The sequence below is a fragment of the Thrips palmi genome, unplaced genomic scaffold (assembly GCF_012932325.1).
Source record: "Thrips palmi isolate BJ-2018 unplaced genomic scaffold, TpBJ-2018v1 HiC_scaffold_8, whole genome shotgun sequence".
Classification (NCBI taxonomy): Eukaryota; Metazoa; Arthropoda; class Insecta; order Thysanoptera; family Thripidae; genus Thrips; species Thrips palmi.
The window spans coordinates 5,501,060-5,518,997 of record NW_023144635.1 but is presented as its reverse complement, the minus strand read 5'-3'; the positions used below and the strand labels follow the sequence as shown (position 1 = coordinate 5,518,997).

At 59.6% G+C, this 17,938-nt stretch overlaps 1 protein-coding gene across 1 annotated transcript; it reads left to right on the top strand.

The window, feature by feature from the left end:
- Positions 1 to 14,551: 14,551 nt before the first annotated feature.
- On the top strand, positions 14,552 to 17,462 carry LOC117653708. The gene is made up of 2 exons (XM_034399555.1): positions 14,552 to 15,087; positions 16,538 to 17,462. Exons 1-2 carry the CDS (start codon positions 14,616 to 14,618, stop codon positions 16,891 to 16,893), a joined length of 828 nt encoding a protein of 275 aa, XP_034255446.1. The 5' UTR covers positions 14,552 to 14,615; the 3' UTR covers positions 16,894 to 17,462.
- The last annotated feature ends 476 nt before the right edge of the window (positions 17,463 to 17,938 follow it).

The following is a 17,938-nucleotide window of genomic DNA, read 5'->3' as shown; positions in this document are numbered from 1 at the left end:
TTCGGATCCGGGGGGTCCGGATCCGAGGGCCCGGATCCGGGGGTCCGGATCCGGAGGTCCGGGGATCCGGATCTAGGGGTCCGGACCCCCGGATCCGGACCACCGGATCCGGAACTCCGGATCCGGACCCCCGGACCCCGGGCCCCCGGTACGAACCCTCGGAACCGGACCCCCGGATCCGGCCCCTCGGATCTGGAACCCCGGATCCGGACTTCCGGATCCGGACCCCCGGATCCGGACCCCCGGATCCGGACCCCCAGATCCGGACCCCCGGATCCGGCCCCCCGGATCCGGACCCCCGGATCTGGCCCCCCAGATCCGGCCCCCCGGATCCGGCCCCCCGGATCCGGACCCCCGGATCCGGACCCCCGGACCCCGAGGCCCGGGTACGTGGGTCCGGATCCCCGGATCCGGACCCCCAGATCCGGACCCCCGGATCCGGACCCCCGGATCCGGACCCCCGGATCCGGACCCCCGGACCCCGGGGCCCCGGGTACGTGGGTCCGGATCCGGGGTTCCAGATCCGAGGGGCCGGATCCGGGGGTCCGGATCCGATGGGCCGGATCCGGGGGTCCGGATCCGAGGGTTCGGACCCGGGGGGCCCGGGGTCCGGGGGTCCGGACCTGGAGTTCCGGATCCGGTGGTCCGGATCCGGGGGTCCGGACCCCTAGATCCGGATCCCCGTACATCCGGATCCGGACCCCCGGATCCGGGCCCTCGGATCCGGACCCCCGGATCCGGCCCCTCCGATCCGGACCCCCGGATCCGGACCAACGGATCCGGAACTCCAGGTCCGGACCCCCGGACCCCGGGCCCCCGGATCCGAACCCTCGGATCCGGACCCCCGGATCCGGCCCCTCGGATCCGGACCCCGGATCCGAACCCTCGGATCCGGACCCCCAGATCCGGCCCTCCGGATCCGAGGGTCCGGATCCGAGGGCCCGGATCCGGGGGTCCGGATCCGGAGATCCATAATCGGTGGTCCGGATCCGGGGGTCCGGATCCGAGACTCCGGAACCGGACCCCTTGACCCCGGGGCCCCCGGATCCGAACCCTCGGATCCGGACCCCCGGATCCGGCCCCTCGGATCTGGAACCCTGGATCCGGACCCCCGGATCCGGACCCTCGGATCCGGATCCGGTGGCCCGGATCCGGCGGTCCGGACCCGGGGTCTCCAGATCCGGGGGTCCGGGGATCCGGATCTAGGGGTCCGGACCCCCGGATCCGGACCACCGGATCCGGAACTCCGGATCCGGACCCCCGGACCCCGGGCCCCCGGTACGAACCCTCGGAACCGGACCCCCGGATCCGGCCCCTCGGATCTGGAACCCGGATCCGGACTTCCGGATCCGGACCCCGGATCCGGACCCCCGGATCCGGACCCCCAGATCCGGACCCCCGGATCCGGCCCCCCGGGATCCGGACCCCCGGATCCGGACCCCCAGATCCGGACCCCGGATCCGGACCCCCGGATCCGGACCCCCGGATCCGGACCCCCGGACCCCGAGGCCCCGGGTACGTGGGTCCGGATCCCCGGATCCGGACCCCCAGATCCGGACCCCCGGATCCGGACCCCCGGATCCGGACCCCCGGATCCGGCCCCCCGGACCCCGGGGCCCCCGGGTACGTGGGTCCGGATCCGGGGTTCCAGATCCGAGGGGCCGGATCCGGGGGTCCGGATCCGATGGGCCGGATCCGGGGGTCCGGATCCGAGGGTTCGGATCCGGGGGCCCGGGGTCCGGGGTCCGGACCTGGAGTTCCGGATCCGGTGGTCCGGATCCGGGGGTCCGGACCCCTAGATCCGGATCCCTGTACATCCGGATCCGGATCCCCGGATCCGGGCCCTCGGATCCGGACCCCCGGATCCGGCCCCTCCGATCCGGACCCCCGGATCCGGACCAACGGATCCGGAACTCCAGGTCCGGACCCCCGGACCCCGGGCCCCCGGATCCGAACCCTCGGATCCGGACCCCCGGATCCGGCCCCTCGGATCCGGACCCCCGGATCCGAACCCTCGGATCCGGACCCCCAGATCCGGCCCTCCGGATCCGAGGGTCCGGATCCGAGGGCCCGGATCCGGGGGTCCGGATCCGGAGATCCATAATCGGTGGTCCGGATCCGGGGGTCCGGATCCGAGACTCCGGAACCGGACCCCTTGACTCCGGGCCCCCGGATCCGAACCCTCGGATCCGGACCCCCGGATCCGGCCCCTCGGATCTGGAACCCTGGATCCGGACCCCCGGATCCGGACCCTCGGATCCGGATCCGGTGGCCCGGATCCGGCGGTCCGGATCCGGGTCTCCAGATCCGGGGGTCCGGATCCGAGGGCCCGGATCCGGGGGTCCGGATCCGGAGGTCCGGGGAACTGGATCTAGGGGTCCGGCCCCCCGGATCCGGACCACCGGATCCGGAACTCCAGATCCGGACCCCCGGAGCCCGGGCCCCCGGATCCGAACCCTCGGATCCGGACCCCCGGATTCGGCCCTTCGGATCTGGAACCCCGGATCCGGCCCCACGGACCCGGGGCCCCGGGGTCCAAGGGGCCGGATCCGGGGGTCCGGGGGTCCGTATCCGAGAGTTCGGATCCGGGGTTCCAGATCCGCGGGGCCGGATCCGAGACTCCGGATCCGTGGGTCTGGATCCGAGGGTTCGGATCCGGGGGTCTGGATCCGGGGTCCGGATCCGGAGGTACGGATCCGGGGTCCGGATCCGGAGGTACGGACCCGGGGGTCCGGGGGTCCGGATCCGGAGGTCCGGATCCGGGGTTCCAGATCCGAGGGGCCGGATCCGGGGGTCCGGGTGTCCGGATCCGAGGGTTCGGATCCGGGGGGTCCGGATCCGGGGGCCCGGATCCGGGGGTCCGGATCCGGAGGTCCGGGGATCCGGATCTAGGGGTGAGACAGAGCGACGAAAACGACTCTCAAAATTAGTCTCCTGTCCGTGTGGTCCGTGCAGCCAAAGGGGTGGTCGTCAGCGGTCTGTCTGCGTCGTCGACAGCGAGAGCAGTGTCACCTTCCATGACGTAACCAAGCTGCTTTTGGAAATGGAAGACTCGCGATGCAGACACCCGTCCCGAGCATCCCTTCTATTTGCTTTACGAACACAGAGTGAGACCACCGAGGAAGGGAGCGAGAGAGGCGACGAGCTTGGCGGTCCCCGCCCCGCTCGCAGACCACGCGGACTGCCAGTGGAGTGGAGCCGGGGCGCGGAGTATCGCCGCAGTGCCTCACCAGGGGCATTCCCTCGGCGTTCCGCTCTTGGTGCTGCAGCACTGGGCAGTGCAGTGGCACTGACACTGCCGCAGTGCTGGGTGTGCTGCCGCAGCACGCAGTCCCGCTGGCCTCCTGCATCCTCAGCTGTCGAACCCGACCGCTGTGAAACTTGACTCCCACTGGATTTTGCTGGACTTCCTGCAGACATTTTGTCGGGCGTTTTTAATGCTGAAAGTGTGTAATGTGGCTGGACTGTGTCAGCAGTTTGGAAACGAATTCTGTGGGATTGTTGGCTGGGCTGGGGCCTACACTGCATGGGTACGGAATCCTGCAGCCCTGCAGCATTGGTCCTTCCCCAGACGGTGGCGCTGCCGCGCTGCTACAGGCGAAAGTGTCCAAGATGGCGGCAGGGCGGATGCAATGGGGGGCATTCCATGCCTACGGGGCCACTTTCGTAGGTGACCATCTCCGATTTTGATGCAATTTGGGTCACTTATAATACCCCCCAAGAAAGAATTTTGTGCAAAATCTCAGTCGGATCGGACGAAAACTTCCGGAGATATCGAGATTTTTGTGTATTTTCAAAAATCACCTAAAATCGATGTAGGAAAATGACATGATATTACGTTTTGCACCGTGCGATCGTAAATATTTGAGCTACAGCAAAAAAGAGGGGTTCGTTGGAAGCGCAAAAAAATGGGAAATCAGAATATGTAATTGGATTTGAGATGCGAGTGCCCTACACTATAAAAATCTTGACAAATGAAAAAAATCCCTAAATTTTTTTGCCAATGTTTAAGGCTCTGGGTAACGTACACCCACATCCCGAAAGGCAAATCTGAATTGCGCAAAATGTAGCCCAAACCTTTAACTTTCGATTGCTATGTTCAAAAAAGGTGGGTATGGGGGTCGTTTAGGCTGTGCAGCTTCTCGAAAGTGGAGATGCACAGTCGAAAAACTTTAAAAAAAAAATTAGCTATTTTTTAGTCGAAGCCTTGCTGTTCTGCTATCCGATGTCTCTGCCTCATCAGTCATACATCATTTTAAGCGTTTTTCTTTGTGAATCCAAAACTCCCCTTTGGAAATGAGATACGATGCACCAGAAAGGCTGTGGAGCCGATTTAGTGAAATCAGAACATTTTCTCAATTAATTTTTTTCAGGAAAAAATGGCTTTTTTCAACGCCGTAAAGAGGACTGTTAGACAACTCGTATCAGAGCTCCCGAGGCGTCATTCTACTCAAAAAAATGTCCTCTTTCGATAGAAAAAATAAAAAGTTTGGGTATTTGCATCCTTCACCCACTAAATTCGGTTTTACTGAAAAAAGAGCACTTTTGGAGGAGTCGGCTTGGGTCGGACTGAGCTCCAGCCAACAGATTGCGTACTGCGAGTTCGCCCTGGGCCACCAGGACATGCAACCGGCTTGTGTTTCGGAAAACATTGATTAACCGCCGTCTTGCACCCTTTGGAACCACCCCCCCCCCGCCCAACTCCGCCCCGCCCCGGGCATCTCTCTCTTTTCCAGGCTTGAGCGCCTGTGTAGCAGAGGGTAGGCTACCCTGCACGACAGGCACGTCGAAGGGGTTGCTTGCAGTCGTCCCCGGGCCGGTCTGAGGCGGCAGGGCGGGGGAACGGGGAGGGGGAAGGAGGGGGAAGGAGTACATGAGGGGACTCAGGGGAGAGGGGAGGAGAGAGAGTCAGCTGTTCGGGTCGCCGGCTTCGTTGTTTACCAGTGTTGCATTGTGTGCACTTTTCGTTCTGGCGTCTGGTCTTGCTCTGTCGTCTTGTTCAAGTAGGGATCCGATTGGTGAAAGTGCGTTGCCCTTTTCTCCCCCCTTTTACGTTAAACAAGTGTGTGTCATTCAAAGGGTTCGTTTGAATTTGAGTTGTTTCTGTGACAGGTAGCAGTCGTAGGATGTGTTGCAATCCATACGGCCAAAACAAAGCCAACAAAAAGGTCACAACTGGACTGCGGCAAATCACGCAAGCGATTTGCGACGCGAACGCGCGCTTAGTGCCTTTCCTGGGTCCTAATTGGTGTGACAATTGCCGAAAGGCACCTCCTAACCTACTTGTTGCACCAAGAGGCCGTTCAAATATGACGTCACACTTTTTAGGCTCATTTTTCGACCCCTCCCCCCTATAGTCACAAATGGTCACTATTTTGACTCATCCCTCCCCTCCCCGTGACGTCACATGGCCCAAATCATTTCCTTGCAAATCATTTCACAACACATCCTACGACTGCTACCTGTCACAGAAACAACTCAAATTCAAACGAACCCTTTGAATGACACACACTCGTTTAACGTAAAAGGGGGGAGAAAAGGGCAACGCACTTTCACCAATCGGATCCATACTTGAACAAGACGACAGAGCAAGACCAGACGCCAGAACGAAAAGTGCACACAATGCAACACTGGAAAAAAACGAAGCCGGCGACCCGAACAGCTGACTCTCTCTCCTCCCCTCTCCCTGAGTCCCCTCATGTACTCCTTCCCCCTCCTTCCCCCTCCCCCTTCCCCCGCCCCGCCGCCTCAGACCGGCCGGGAGACGACTGCAAGCAACCCCTTCGACGTGCCTGTCGTGCAGGGTAGCCCACCCTCTGCTACACAGGCGCTCAAGCCTGGAAAAAAGAGAGATGCCCGGGGGGGGGCGGAGTTGGGCGGGGGGGGGGTGGTTCCAAAGGGTGCAAGACGGCGGTTAATCAATGTTTTCCGAAACACAAGCCGGTTGCATGTCCTGGTGGCCCAGGGCGAACTCGCAGTACGCAATCTGTTGGCTGGAGCTCAGTCCGACCCAAGCCGACTCCTCCAAAAGTGCTCTTTTTTCAGTAAAACCGAATTTAGTGGGTGAAGGATGCAAATACCCAAACTTTTTATTTTTCTATCGAAAGAGGACATTTTTTTGAGTAGAATGACGCCTCGGGAGCTCTGATACGAGTTGTCTAACAGTCCTCTTTACGGGGGTTGAAAATAGCCATTTTTTCCTGAAAAATATTCATTGAGAAAATGTTCTGATTTCACTAAAACGGCTCCCAGCCTTTCTGGTGCATAGTATCTCATTTCCAAGGGCAGTTTTGGATTCACAAAGAAAAAAACGCTTTAAAAAGATGTATGACTGATGAGGCAGAGACATCGGATAGCAGAACAGCAAGGCTTCGACTAAAAAGTAGCTAATTTTTTTTAAAGTTTTTCGACTGTGCACTCCACTTTCGAGAAGCTGCACAGCCCCAAACGACCCCCCCTACCCACCTTTTTTGAACATAGCAATCGAAAGTTAAAGGTTTGGGCTACATTTTGCGCAATTCAGATTTGCCTTTCGGGATGTGGGTGTACGTTACCCAGAGCCTTAAACATTGGCAAAAAAAATTTAGGGATTTTTTCATTTGTCAAGATTTTCATAGTGTAGGGCACTCGAATCCAAAAACCAATTACATATTTTGATTTCCCATTTTTTTGCGCTTCCAACGAACCCCTCTTTTTTGCTGTAGCTCAAATATTTAAAGATCGCACGGTGCAAAAAAGTAATATCATGTCATTTTCCTACATCGATTTTAGGTGATTTTTGAAAATACACAAAAACCTCGATATCTCCGGAAGTTTTCGTCCGATCCGACTGAGATTTTGCACAAAATTCTTTCTTGGGGGGTATTATAAGTGACCCAAATTGCATCAAAATCGGAGATGGTCACCTACGAAAGTGGCCCCGTAGGCATGGAATGCCCCAAACCCCGTCCTCCGCCTCGGCGCGGCCGCCTCGCGCGCGATGCCCGTGCAGCGCTGCGCTCTGGCGGACGTTCCGTGAAGCTCGCCTCGCGCCTCGCCGAGCGCCGCGCCAAGTCCCCGTGTCCGTGACCGCACCGCTACGAGTACCGGTGTCTCTTACGGATCATTTTTCGCCGGCGCATCGCGTTCAGCGAGAGCCTAGCATTGTGGCTCATTTGCGTGCATTCTAGTGGAGGTGAACCGGTGCTCACCTACATCTAAGCCCTTCGGAGGAAAAAATTCAACTGCGGAAACGGAGAGCTTGGAGAAGTCACTGGAAGGTTTTAAAACGACCCACTGATGAATGGTTGCGCTGAAAGTGAGAAATGGTTGACGGAGCGAACAGCTCTGTTTCCGTTCAGTGACGCTGTGCTCGTTGCATGCTGCTGCCCTCTGGTGGCGGCGGCGGGAAGCAGCGTCGGCGCGTCGGGATGGAAGGAGGATGCCTGTGCCTGGCCTGTGCCTCTCCGTCTCGCTGGCTGGCACGCTGGCACGGCCCTACGGTGTGGTCGGCGCGGACGGTGCAGCGCGTTCGAGGAGCAAAGGGTCATCGGCCTCCTTCCGCGACGCCTCACTCCCCGCAGCGCTGCTAGACTCAATGCAAACTATGTTCGATTTTCATCATTTCTTCCCTAATGAACCAAGAAAGACGAGAGACTTGTCAAAACGACGCAGACTGTTGAGCCATGGTCGATGGTTTGGCGACCGTTCACTGCGACAACATTCCGCGTCCCGATCGTCACTGCAGGTGACACGTGAAAATGGCTCCACAGAACGACGATCATTTCGAAGCGCTTTTCCGAAGCGCTTTCACTCTCGGGCTTGTGGCCGCGTGAGCAGAGGACGCCGGTGCAAGCAGGGGCGTACGGGGCCAGGCAACGGTCTCGGCGGCCCGGAGGAGGAGGTGGAGGGGAGAGCAGGTGGGGGGCACCAACCTCGGGTGGAAGGGCGGCCGATCTTGGGGAGCTGGGGGGCCGGAGGTGGGGGAAGGAGTAACCTTGGCAGTGACTGCGGCCGGTTCGACGCCCTGCCCCTCGCCGTGCCCCCTCTCAGTCACTCTCACCCGCGGCTCCTCTTTGCGCCGTCGTTCCTCGCGGCCTCCGCTTCGCCGCGCCGTCCGCCGCTCCCCGCCGCCGCGGCCAGCCAATGGGGGCGCTGGGCCCCCGGCGGGGCAGCCACCTCCACGGCGACGGCGCGCCCCTCCCGGCCACTTTCTTCGGGGCCCTGCTCTGCCGCTCCTTCCTCCGGGCCAGGTGCCCCCCGCCAGGCCGCCGCGCCGCCGGGCCGCCAGGAATGTGAGGCGTGTTGGTGGTAACGTTAAGGTCATGGATGGGATGGGCAGGTAGGCAGGCCGCGGCGGGCCCAGGCCCCACTGACCTCCTTCCCGGCGGCGCACCGCTCCCCTTCGTGTGGGGGGTCCGGTGTGTCATTTTCTCTGCCGGGTGCTTCTCTGTCAGCACACTTACATTTTCGATGCTATTCGCTCAAATGTGGCGACGTGTTGATCGAGCCGCGAGGAAGGATCTGCTCTGGAAAGCAAAACAGGCAGTTTCGCGGCAACGCAAAGAAAGCCCTGAAAATATTAAAGAAAGGGGGCCCTGCAAAGTGACAGCGCGTCACTGAACCAAAAATCCAAAACAGACATTGCGCTGCACTTTCGTCCGGCCGTGCGTTTGGGTCTCCGAAAGCACGAGGCCTTCTGATGAAGCTCTCTTCCTTCGAATCGCTGCAAATAACTTGATTCGCTGCCTTCTTTCTTTCTCCTTTTTTTGACGTCAATGAGGTGGGCTTGGGGCCCCGGGGGGAGTGGAAGAAAGTCGGTCGCCGTGGAGGGACTGGGAGGGGAGGGGGGGATGGAACGAGGCACCGCCAATAAATGTAGTTCTGCCGAGGCGGCGGGGCCAGTCCGAAGCACGGACGCCCGGGAACGCAACGCGCGGCTCGCGCCGACGCCGCGAGAACAACTAGCTGAGGAGGAACGCCTCGGAAAAGACACAGAAAGCAAAATCGGCCTAGAAATAGGGTAGAAAGAAGCCTAATGTCGGACAAAAAGTAGAGACAAACCCATCAGCTTAGCGTCAGTTCAGAAATTTTTTGTCGACTGGAATAGAAGTTTGTCTACTTTCTGAATTCATATTCAATTGGTCCAGAAAGTCTTAAAACAATTTCAAAACGTCCCCAGCACTGCCTTTAGGCCTGTGCTTAACATTTCATTAACGATGGTTACCATTGGTAACCGTGAACGCCTTGCGCGTGGGTCTCTACATAAGGCAACAACGTTAGCATTCTAAAAGATTTTTTGATATAAAGTTCAATGATAATCGTTATTTATGTTTGCTCAAAAATAAAAAAACATAGAAAAATCAACAAATAGTTTGTCTTGTGGCGTTTTTAAGGGACATGGACGTATTCTCTTCAACAAAACAGAGACAAAATGTCTGAGGAGAAAGTCGGCGCGGCTCTGCTGTGGAGTACCAATGTGCCGGTGCACGGCCGTGGTGCTGGTGTAGGTGCCGCTGCTGCTGCCCAGCGCCACTGCCTGCAAGATGCTGCCGCCTGGCGGACAACTGCGCAACTAGAGCCACCAGCGCGTAAGAGCTTCTCCAAGCCGACCAAGACGATTCCGAAAGTATGGTTTTCACTCGTTTTATCGAGACTTCGTTATTATTGGTCAAAAAATGTGACGTCACGTTTGTTAAAAAGTGCTTTGTGTCACAAAGCTTTAAAATTTAAATATGTCGTCCGACCTGGGTGATTCAAATTGAAACGCATGTGACGCTTTGTCCCAACGATTGTGACCCGACTCATGTTAAAAAGAATACGTCACTCTGCTATATATTACTAGCGATTGCTTTCGGCGATGTGACGAAGGGACTGGTCTAGTACCCGGTCAACACAATCCCTCTCCAGTCGGGTCACCCACTCCTTTGAATAGACGAAGGAAGTCTCCTGCAAAGAACGTCTCGTTTGCATCAAGCCTGTGTTGACAGGGAAATTAGCACGAAGAGGTTCCCTGCCGGAGCTTTCTTCCAATATTTGCCCCGACATTTATACCTCCGACTGGGGCAGGGCAAGGTCCGCGGCGACTCACATCCGGGGCACACTTCCCGTTTTTCGATCGGGAATCTATATCTGGCCGGTCGAAACTGAGTGTTATTCGAATGTGTCATTGAGAGTGAGCCACGTAATTCCTTCTATTTTTTCTCGTCAAACAAGGCGGGCTTCTTCACACTGTGTGCGCGGGGCGCGCGGGGCCGTTGTGTTTTTGTCTGTCCTTGCATGAGAAAGTGAAGGAAAGTGAGCGCGAGGGCCCCGCCTCACCCCGCCACTCCTCGCCGCGCCCCGCCTCGCTCCACCAAGGGCCCAGCCCAGCCCGGCCCGTGTGTTTGAATGGTGAGGACACACATTATCACGGCCACTCTCAATGACCGTAAACTTTGGTTAGCACTCGCTGCGAAGAAAGTCCCAGCGCACATCGCACCGGAAAAAGAAAAAAAAATGAACTTAAAAACAACAAGTATCAGCACTGCAAAAAGCAGAACCTGCCTCATGGGGACGCATTCTTTGAAGTTTGCCGGCAACATGCAAGAGCAGCAGACTATTGTTGTGCGACTGGCTCGCGACCCACAGGACCAGGCGCAGCCGCACTCCGTGACAGAAGGCCCTTCTTATCACTCCTGGAAAGCCATAAACATTTTGGGGTCCACAACGGGCCGGGTGTTTTCTTTTCCAGAAAGTGCGACGTCGCACTCGCGAGTCGAGTCGGAGGAGGAACTGTTTGTCCAGAGGTTTCTCCGCTGGGAAGCGGCTCGTTGAAGAGTGATGCCGGCTTCACGGATCTGGTTGAGTAAGCCGCCGGAGGCACACACGTGGTCTAAATGTCAGCCCGCCGAGTCGGGGATAGGCCACCAGTTTCACTCGTATGTGTGGCGGGCTGGTCTACCCGTCAGCCTGCAGGGGCTGAGGTAGGCCACCAGTTTCACTCGTATGTGTGGCGGGCTGGTCTACCCGTCAGCCCGCAGGGGCGGAGGTAGGCCACCAGTTTCACACGTGTGTGCTGCGGGCTGGTCTACCCGTCAGCCTGCAGGGGCTGAGGTAGGCGACCAGTTTCACACGTGTGTGCGGCGGACCAGCCTGCCACTGCCTTGCCGTGTTCGACGGGACTGCAGCGGTCGCTGGCCTCAGGACGCGGCCCCGCTCCCCGCTCCAGCCTCTCCGGCTATGCCTGCCAGTGCCTGGCTGTGCTGTCCGAAGAGTTGCCTACCTGGAGGCGCTGCTCTGGTGCCGCCGCGCCGCTGCGGTGGAGCGCGGTGCGGAGACCGGTGCTCCTCCAGCGAGTGCAACCAACAGGCATACTGCGGCGCACTCAACTGTGTACGGGAATGAACCTTAAGTCCTTACCGACCTCACTCTGGAGTACTCGCACACTCCTCTTGTCGGTTTACTCTACCCGTGCGATGTCCCACGTGAAGAAGTAGTTGTTGAATGATAAACTTCCTAAAACAACAGTGGATGATTAGAAAAAGCAGCACGAGTTCCGGGTCTAATGTCGTCAGTGTTTTGTAATCTTCATTTGTTTTCCGTGGTGGTGATTAGCCGCCTCAATTCCAATGGCCCCACGGCCTGCTGGGCTACCGGATGGCTCCGTAAGGCCCTAGTCCCGGACACCAGGTTCCGGATCCTCCACTGGCTATCGGAGCATACCAGGTCAGCGGCCAGCCAGCCAGCCGGACATGGCGGGCAGCTTAGCGCCGCGTAGCGCCGCGCGTTGCGACATCAAGGGACTTACTTTCATCGGTGACGTCTTCGCACCGGCCGGCCAGCCCGCCGCGCCCCACCAGGCCCCGCCGCGCCCCGCCGCACCGCGATGCAGGGCCGGGGGGCCGGCGGGCGGGGCGGCCATCTCTCCGAGTGTCCGAGCCGGCCGGTCGGATTGAGTAATCCTAGGTAACAGGGTAACGAGATCCCCGCAAACGGGGCAGGCCGCTGCCGCCACGACACTGGCGCGGTGACTTGCAGCCCGGGGAGGCTCCCGCCTCGGCCCTCGCCTCGGGTGCAGCAGTGTGTGCCTTACACAACAGGTGGAGTGCTGATCGGCACTCGCGGCATCACGGCCAACAATATTTCACCCACGTCTTAAAATTGGCGCAAAGAAAGAGAGGAGACTTCTTCGGTATTTGGGTGGCCGGCGCTGACACACAGCTCCGGCACGCGCCCTCTTTCCTTTCCCCTCCTAGTCATTAGCATGTCTGGCACCCCCTTGCGCGTGGCGGGGCGTGGCGTGGCGGGGCGTGGCGGGGCGTGGTGGCCAGGATGGGCGCAGGATTACAGACAGTGCGCGGATGACGCATGACTTTCCTTCCGGTGTGATCGAGAGCGCGTCCTCATCATCAGGCCACTTTACACCGGGCTGTTCCGGAGCAGGGTTCGCTTCCGGTCTGACTGCGAACCGAGGACCAAAGAACCAAGGAGTTTTTCGAATTTTTGAGAATATTTTTCTTTGAAAGTGTGTCTGATTTTTTTTAAAGGTTTGCTGCTATAATGAATGCAAGGACTATCAAGTTTAGTCAGTTTAGTTGGAGCAAAGCCGCTAATTATTCCCATGCAAATTTTTTCGGGGGTTTATGCAGAATTTTGGAGTACTTCGCAGGAGCCGCGTCCGTTACGGTTCTTGCGAAATAATAATCCGGCCGCGCTCTCCCTCGTGGCCGCGTCGTTCCGCGGCGTTCCGCGGGGTTTCGCGGCGTGCATCGCGAGGGATACGCCCGATCATTGTTCGACAGTTCCGGGCGTGTGGCATGGCGGGGCAAGGCAAGGCACGGCGAGGCACGGAGAGGCACCGTGTGGCATCCTCGCGCCGCACGGGCCGCCATGGGCGGGGCGCGGCACCGGCCGACAGACAGGTCCTCCGCGGGGAAGGGGGGGGGGGCGTTGAATGGGGAGCACCGCGACACACTGTCGGCAGCGTTTCGGGCAGGGACGGCCGCAGGGACGGGCAGACACACTCTTTGTTTTGCCCCACCTCCTTTCTAGTTTCATAGACCGAAAATAGGCAACCTCTGAGGACGCATTGGATTGGACAACATTGCGCAACGCCGAGCTGTCGTGAGTTCAAGAGCCGCAAACCAAAGCGTCAGCGCTATGCGAGAACAGAACCGAATTCAAACCACCTGTGACAGGGTCTTTGTGCAGTTGAAAACTTGAACATCATCTGATGACAAATCGACCGTCCGGAAAATCCCACGCTCTTTTTCACAGTGGCCTTAAACACGCAGGGATGAGTCTCCTTTGGCAGTGGACACCTCGGCCACCTCGGGCGCCACTCCACCCCGCCCCGCCCGCCCGCCCGGCTCGCTGCCCGGGTTAACGCCGAGCCAACGAGGATGCCTCGCATAAACGGTTGTCAAACGGGATTTATATGCATAGACGGGCGAGTGTTTACTGCGAGGGACCTACGCTGGAACAGCGCCGACCCAGGACAGTTGCGCTCCCTCACCGAGCGGGCCAAGCACGCGCACGGCGGCGACCCCGCGTCATCCACACTCCGGCGAGCACCGCCACCACACTCGAAGAAGGCCGTGCCGGCCGTGCCCCGGTCATCCTGTCGTCAACAACTAGCCCTCATCTCTTTTAGGACGGACACGGGTACGCGGGCACCGCACACGCACGCACACTAACGCCGCAGAACCCATGAGCTTTCTCCGTGACACCGCGACAAGCACACATGCACACACACACACACACAAACGCACGCAGACACTCGGACCACGCGCGTGCTTACACATGCACGCGCGCACACACGGACTGTTCTTTTCAGGCTTGTAAAACAAAACGATGGGCGGCGCGTCTTTTTGCGTGCCGAACATTCCAGGCGTCAAATGGGCCCCGGCGCCTCGGCGATGACCGTTCCAATGCAACTAATGCCATGCTAAGCAGTCGCCGGATGCAGTACCTGCAGTGTGCAAATCAGGCGACCTCTCGTTTTCACGTCGTTGCACGCGGTGCACTCCGCCTCCGCCCCAGCGTCTAGCCTCTATGTGTCTCGCTCGAGCACCTCGGAGGAACGCCTATGAGGGTGCAAGAGAGACAGAGAGACGAAGCCAAAATTATAAGCCAAAATTAGGTGGCGTGTCCTGAAGGCCTGAAGGGGGACCAGCAGGGGCTTGGCGACGACGGCGTCCCTCGGAGACCAGAGGGTGGGGGTGTCCACCACCTCCTGGGCGTCAACGTTCGACATCCGACGTCGAATGTGTGGCCGGCGTGCCTTACCGGCGACAACGCGAGTAAACACACACACACACACACACGCACGTACACATTCATACACAGACACACGCACACGCGGTCACAGCCACACATGAGACGTTGCGACGCAGGGCGGTGGAGTGGGGCGTGGCGTGACGGGGAGGGGGCACACACACGGGCGCGCACACACACACAGCGGCGGCGCGCGCGCGCCCCGGCTGCCCCGGCTGCTCGCTACCTTACCTTCCTACCACCCCTTTCCGTGTTGTTTGGAGCAACTAATAAAAAGGTGACTGCGGCGCGGTCCGGGCATCATTCGTCCGTGTGGCGTCCTCGAGTGAGTCGGTGTGTGCAGTGACAGTGCAGTGTGCTTTTGGACTACCCTCATCGCCATGAAGACCTTCTTCGTTGTGCTCGCGGCGGTGGTGGCGGCGGCCATGGCCGTGCCACTGGACGTGTCCTCCAACGAGGTGCCCTCCAACGAGGTGCCCGGCAGCGGCCGCGACGTGTGGAGCCTGGCAGCCCGCGCCCTGGACCACTGCGGCGGCGCCGGCTCCGACGACCTGGTGGCCTGCCTGGGCGTCAAGGCCGTGACCGTCATGGAGCGCCTGGCCCGTGCCGGCAACCTGGACGTGATGGGTGGCGCCGTCACCCTGGTCCGCACCGAGCAGGCGCCCCGCGACGCCCGCGCCATGCCCACCGAGGCCGAGCTGCAGAGCGCCCTGCCCCAGGACGCCACCGGCCGCTCCGCCAAGCTCATCGACATGCTGGTCGACGCCACCGTGCGCTTCTTCGAGAGCCACTCCCTGCAGCTCCGCCTGCCGCACACCGAGCCCCAGGCCGTCGCCCGCGCCATCGAGGAAGGTGAGGACTTCAAAGCGCTGTCTTCAGTGTGTTGGGCGTGCTTCCACTGCCAAAACTAAGTTGTCTCAGGGGGTTGCATAAAATCACGAGTTCAGTGCTAAAAGGGTAAAATTATTTATTCCATTTTTTCATTTTATTTCCAAATTATGAAAAAGTAAGCAGGGCTAGGAGCGTAAGGCACTGTGGTTGGCTGCATATCGGTGCGGTCGGTCCATCGCCAAATTCCGTTCTCGGATTGGCTTTTCGTCCGGGCGTGGCGGATGTGGAGGCGCTGCGTGGCGCGGCGCGGTCTGACCCAATGAATGCCTCCCCCACCCCAATCCGTGCATCACTTTCCAGTTTGGCCCGCCGAAAATAATTTGCATGTTCGACTCATTAGTTCGGCGCTCCGTTCCGGGTCTGTCTGGGTCGGGCTGGGGGGCGGGCAGGTACCTCTGGGTGTGGGAGTGAGACAGAGTGACGCCGGGCTGGGTGCCGCTGCGAGCGGAAGAGAGAGAGCAAGAGACCGGGTTCTTGGCGACCGTCAAGCGGCCCGGGCTCGTCAAAGCGCCACACATACTGCGGTGCGTGGCATGGCGGGTCAAAGCGGGGCATGCCTCCTTTTGGGCGCCCCCTGCGTCGTCCCCTCCCTTTCTCCACCCCTTTCCCTCTTTTCACCATTGTCCCGCGCAGACACTGTGAGTGTGTGTGTGTGTGCCAGCGTTCCTCAAGGGATCAGGGTCACACGCCAGCAGGCGAACCGGGGCGTGGCGGGCGTAGCTGGCCGGGGGCCACCTGTGGTGTCAACAGCCCAGTGTATGGACGCACGTCGCCAAGTGATGAATCGTCCTTAGTAGGTCAACGCCAGTCCCGCGCCCCTCGTGGACGAAACTATTTTTATTTTTCGTTTCACCGGTTTATTGCGACGCATCCGCCGGGTTACGGAGCTGAGCGTAACCCTTCTGGCTTAATCCAGTCCACTCCGCGTGGCCCGGCTTTTCCAGGTTGAGGGCGCGGTGAGGCACGGCGGCGGCGTGCCAGGACCAGGTCGTGCCGGCCGTCAGGATGTACTCGGTCACCAGGCTGGCCAGGACGCCGTCGTGCAGAGGACGCGGTGGTCGTAAACGGCCCGAGATTGGATTAGCATTGAGGACGGCGGCGGGGCGTGGCGTCGAGCGGAATTCCCTTTCGTGTGGAAATGAGTGCGACGGTGCCAATCAGGCAAAGGTTGACGAAAAACGGCGACAAAAAGCTCGGGATGCGCGCGTCGCGTCCAACGGGGCGACAGTGAAAGTCCCGCCAGGCCGTGCACGCCGTGCACGCCGTGCCGGGTTGACGGGGGGCACTGCTCAACCAATGCGAGTCATCGATACAATGGGCCTTCCCTGCAGGGGGCTGCGCCGGGCCTTGCGGGGCCGCGCGGCACAACGGCTCTGATTTGGCGCGCTCTAACCCTCTCCCTTTGTTCCAGGCCGCGGCAAGATGAAGAAGATGATGGGCCCCATCCTGGCCGGCGTCGCCCTCAAGATCTTCGCCGTGGTGCCCATCCTGATCGGCTTCCTGGGACTCGTCGCCGTCAAGGCCCTCGTCATCGCCAAGATCGCCTTCGTGATCGCGGCCGTCATCGCCGCCCAGAAGCTGCTGAGCGGCGGCGGCGCCGGCATCGGTTCCGGCCTGAGCGGCTGGACCGGCGGCGCTGGTCAGGGCTGGTCCTCGGGAGCCGGCGCCGGCTGGTCCAGCAACGGCGGCTACAACTACAAGCGCTCCATTGACGAGGCCGCCGCCAACGACATGGCGTACAGCGCGCACCAGGCCTCCGCCCAGTAGGGGCCGCCGCACGTGGACACCGACTCACTGAGGACGCGCGCCGAGGGCGGTCTGGCCCGCGGCACCATGTGTACCAGCAAATGGAGCTTCGCGGGCAGGGCCGCGCCGCGGCACACGGCCAAATCTACCGACTGACCAAAAAAGGAAAAAAATACCAAAAGACAGAGAGCGGCGAGGACGTAGTGCTCCATATTGGAGCCGTTACCAGTCCATTTACCATGTACATAGACGGGATGTGCCATCCCCGGTCCGTCCTCACGGAGGGCGCCCGGCGTTGCATTTTCATTAGAGACTGAACAGCCTGGACGAACGTTAGACGAGCAACACTACAGACTGATCTGCTGCACTGTAAAAACGAGCCTTAAATCAAACGTTAACTTAATGATGATGTTGTTCGTGTGGAGGAGATTAATTTATTGTTGTTGTTGCCTTGACCTCGCGGGTAAACGGTGTGACTGCTTTACCTTGCTTTACCATGTAGGACTTATTTATTTTCTCTTAATTTATTGTTCGCTGTTGCCAAATGTTGATCATGATGAATAAATTATTTCTTTTACGAAAAACAATTACAACTTGCGTAGATTGTCTCTTTGATGAACGCGTGACCGGACGGACTGCTCAGGCACATTGCCGCCTTGATGCAGCTCTCTGACGGTTTACTGCCCCCAGGCCTCAGCGCTAATGAAATTACACTAGCAACGACCGCCTTCGCACCGTTGGCCACACTGTCGCAGAGCCAGGCCGGTCGGCGCGCCGTCTGCCTGCCTGTCTGCCAGTCAGCCAGCGATGCGACGACGACGCTGGAAACAAAAACATCGGGGGAAAACGGCGCGCCCTGCCCAAATTACACAGTGTTTTACAACGAAATGAAAAGAGATCGCCACGGTGCATGACTCTGTCGAGGAGGAAAGTAAACAAAGGTTCACGCTTTGTTGGCGGCAGGCTGGCAAGCCCCAAAAGGAACGCAGTGAGACGTGCGTGGGCCGCGTGGGTGTGCGCGCGGGTCGCCACGCCAGGCGGAACGTCGCGACCGCAGCCCGTGCAG